The 2,446-nt window shown below is 34.9% G+C and overlaps 1 protein-coding gene across 1 annotated transcript; it reads right to left on the minus strand.

Moving 5' to 3' along the window:
* Positions 1-581: 581 nt before the first annotated feature.
* On the minus strand, positions 582-1,691 carry LOC108722615 (uncharacterized; the record flags this gene model as incomplete). Its single annotated transcript, XM_018447812.1, has 2 exons — positions 919-1,691; positions 582-814 (listed from the first exon to the last, which is right to left on the minus strand). Coding segments are annotated over exons 1-2 (1,006 nt in total), but the record flags the coding sequence as incomplete, so codon positions are not given.
* Between the last annotated feature and the right edge of the window lie 755 nt (positions 1,692-2,446).

Genomic DNA, 2,446 nt, shown 5'->3' on the forward strand with positions numbered 1-2,446 from the left:
CTGTAGTGCTGCATATAATTGACGGCCTCGTGGGGTAGGTGTCGAGGAACGAGACCCCCACCATGGGTGTTTGGCGTTGAAATCTCCGGCAGCGATAAAGCGGTGGCCCAGGCTTTTGAAGAATTTTTGGAACAACTCAGTTTTTATTGAGTGCTTAGGTGGACAATATACAGCTGCAACTATAATGGATCCTTTTTGATCATTCAGAGTTACATTGGTAGCTTGTATAGATTCGTCTTCATTTATTCCAGTTAAATGGTGTTTAATAGTTGTTTTTATAATAACGGAAAAACACCTTGCTCTCTTCCGCTAGGATGCTTGGTATCGTAAATGGTATAGTTTGGAATTTTTATATAGTTTTTGTTTGTGAAGTATGTTTCTGAGATCAACATAACATCGATTTTTTGGTCAATTAAGAACTTCTTAACTTCCAATATTCTTTGAGCTAAGCCATTTGCATTCCAAATTGCTATATTTATTTCACGATTTTCCTTATTGAATTTTGTTTATTAAGCTTGTAAGTAAATTTAACATTGTGTCCATTCGACTCATAAGCTGAGTCATCATTTGTTCTAGTTTACTTGTTGTTGTTACTGATGTGTTTGTCGTCGTTTGTGTTTCTATTTGAGGCTGAGTGATATTTGTTGTGTATTGTTTATGGTCGGATCTCACAGTGTGCGCGTACGATATATTTGGTTTTACGAAGCGGTTAAGGCTTTGTAACTGGCTCTGGGTTTGTTGGTTTGCAGATTTTTCTCTTAACGTTGGATATAATTTTTGTTGTAATTGTTTTCGCACTAAACAGCCTTTGTAACTAGCTGAGTGATTACCGTCACAGTTAGCACATTTGACTTCTTTAATTTTTCCTTTTGTTGGGCAATCAAGAGTAAAATGATTCATTGCGCATTTTACACACACCGGACTTTTAAAGCAGTAGTTTTTATGTGACCGTAACCCTGGCATTTCTGGCATTGAGGAATCTCCCTTTTTTTACGAAGTGGTTCGAAGCTGACGATTATATTCAGTAGCTTATCGATGTTATAAATAGATTTATTATTATCTTTAGGTTCAATCTCTATTATGAATAGTGGTAGAGGTTTTTGTGTAGTTCTTTCTCGTATATTTGTAATCCTGGTTACTTTATGTTCATATTCTTCGATGGCAGCTTTTAAATCTTCAAGATCCGTTGATGGGTGCATGTTTCTTAAAACCGCTTTATACGATTTATCCTGCTTTCTTTGATAGGTGTAAAATTCTGTCTTTTTCTTTTTCAAGGCTTCGATGATTGGTAGATATTTTTCTGACATGCTGGGCAGGATTTTTACTTGGTTATTGGCCAGGATTTTCAGGCTATAGTTTTTGCCGTCAATTTCTTCCAACAATTTCGTAAGCGGTCCTATGTCCTCGACTCCACTGACAAATATTGGAGGTGATTTGGAGATTTTCTCTTCACATACTTTCTGAGTATTATTTTCTGTGTCTTCATCTGTGGCTAGTGGATTAAACGGATTTTCGGAGATTATTGTTTTACTTAACCAATAGTCCTTGATGTATGTTTGGCGTTTTTTGGCCATGGTTTCCCCAGGACTGCTTCTTATTCGTTTTTTTTTGGCGAATGGTTGCCATTGCTGGTCTGCAGATTCACTTGAATTTCTTCTATCTGGAGAAGATCTGATTTCGTTTGAGGCCATAGGCCATATATTTTTAATTATTTAGTTTCTCTCTTAAGCTTATATTTAACACACGATCTCGCGTCTATTACTATGGTTGGCTGTGCAGCGACGTAGCACAGCGAGGCGAAGTAAACAAACACGTCTGCTCGCTCCGGCTGTTCGAGCTGAACACGACCACAAACATAACGCAGAAATTTGCTCCTCTTCGTTTGACGGACGTGGTGGAATACTCGCTCACGCGTTCTATCCTTCACACATTCCCAATTACGTCGCTGAAATACATGTGGACAATGTATAAAAATTAAAGACAGTACCATTTGGATTAAGTAAATAATAAAGATAGTATCACTTAGGTTTTACTTTTTATTTTGTAGTAGAATTTAACTTGACGCCACAGTTGTTGATATCAAATTGTTTGTACAAATAATACATATTAGATTAATATTCATTATTTAATTTGGCTATCAAATCTTTTTTACGAATAATACATAAAATTTCGATAAATTTAATTAAATTAACAGAATTTAACTTGGCGCCACAATTGTTGATATCAAATCTTTTATATAGATGATACATATATCATTAGATTTAATAAAAACATTAACAGAATTTAACTTGGCGCCACAATTGTTGATATCAAATCTTTTATACAGATGATACATATATCATTAGATTTAGTAAATTTTGTGATATAATGATTTTCATGTAATAATTTTTGAAGGGGAATAAAGCCATTATAACTTGGGTTGGAATGTATCATATACAAAGAATTT

This window comes from Mycetomoellerius zeteki, unplaced genomic scaffold (genome assembly GCF_001594055.1).
Source record: "Mycetomoellerius zeteki isolate Tzet28-1 unplaced genomic scaffold, Tzet1.0 scaffold2115, whole genome shotgun sequence".
Lineage (NCBI taxonomy): Eukaryota > Metazoa > Arthropoda > Insecta > Hymenoptera > Formicidae > Mycetomoellerius > Mycetomoellerius zeteki.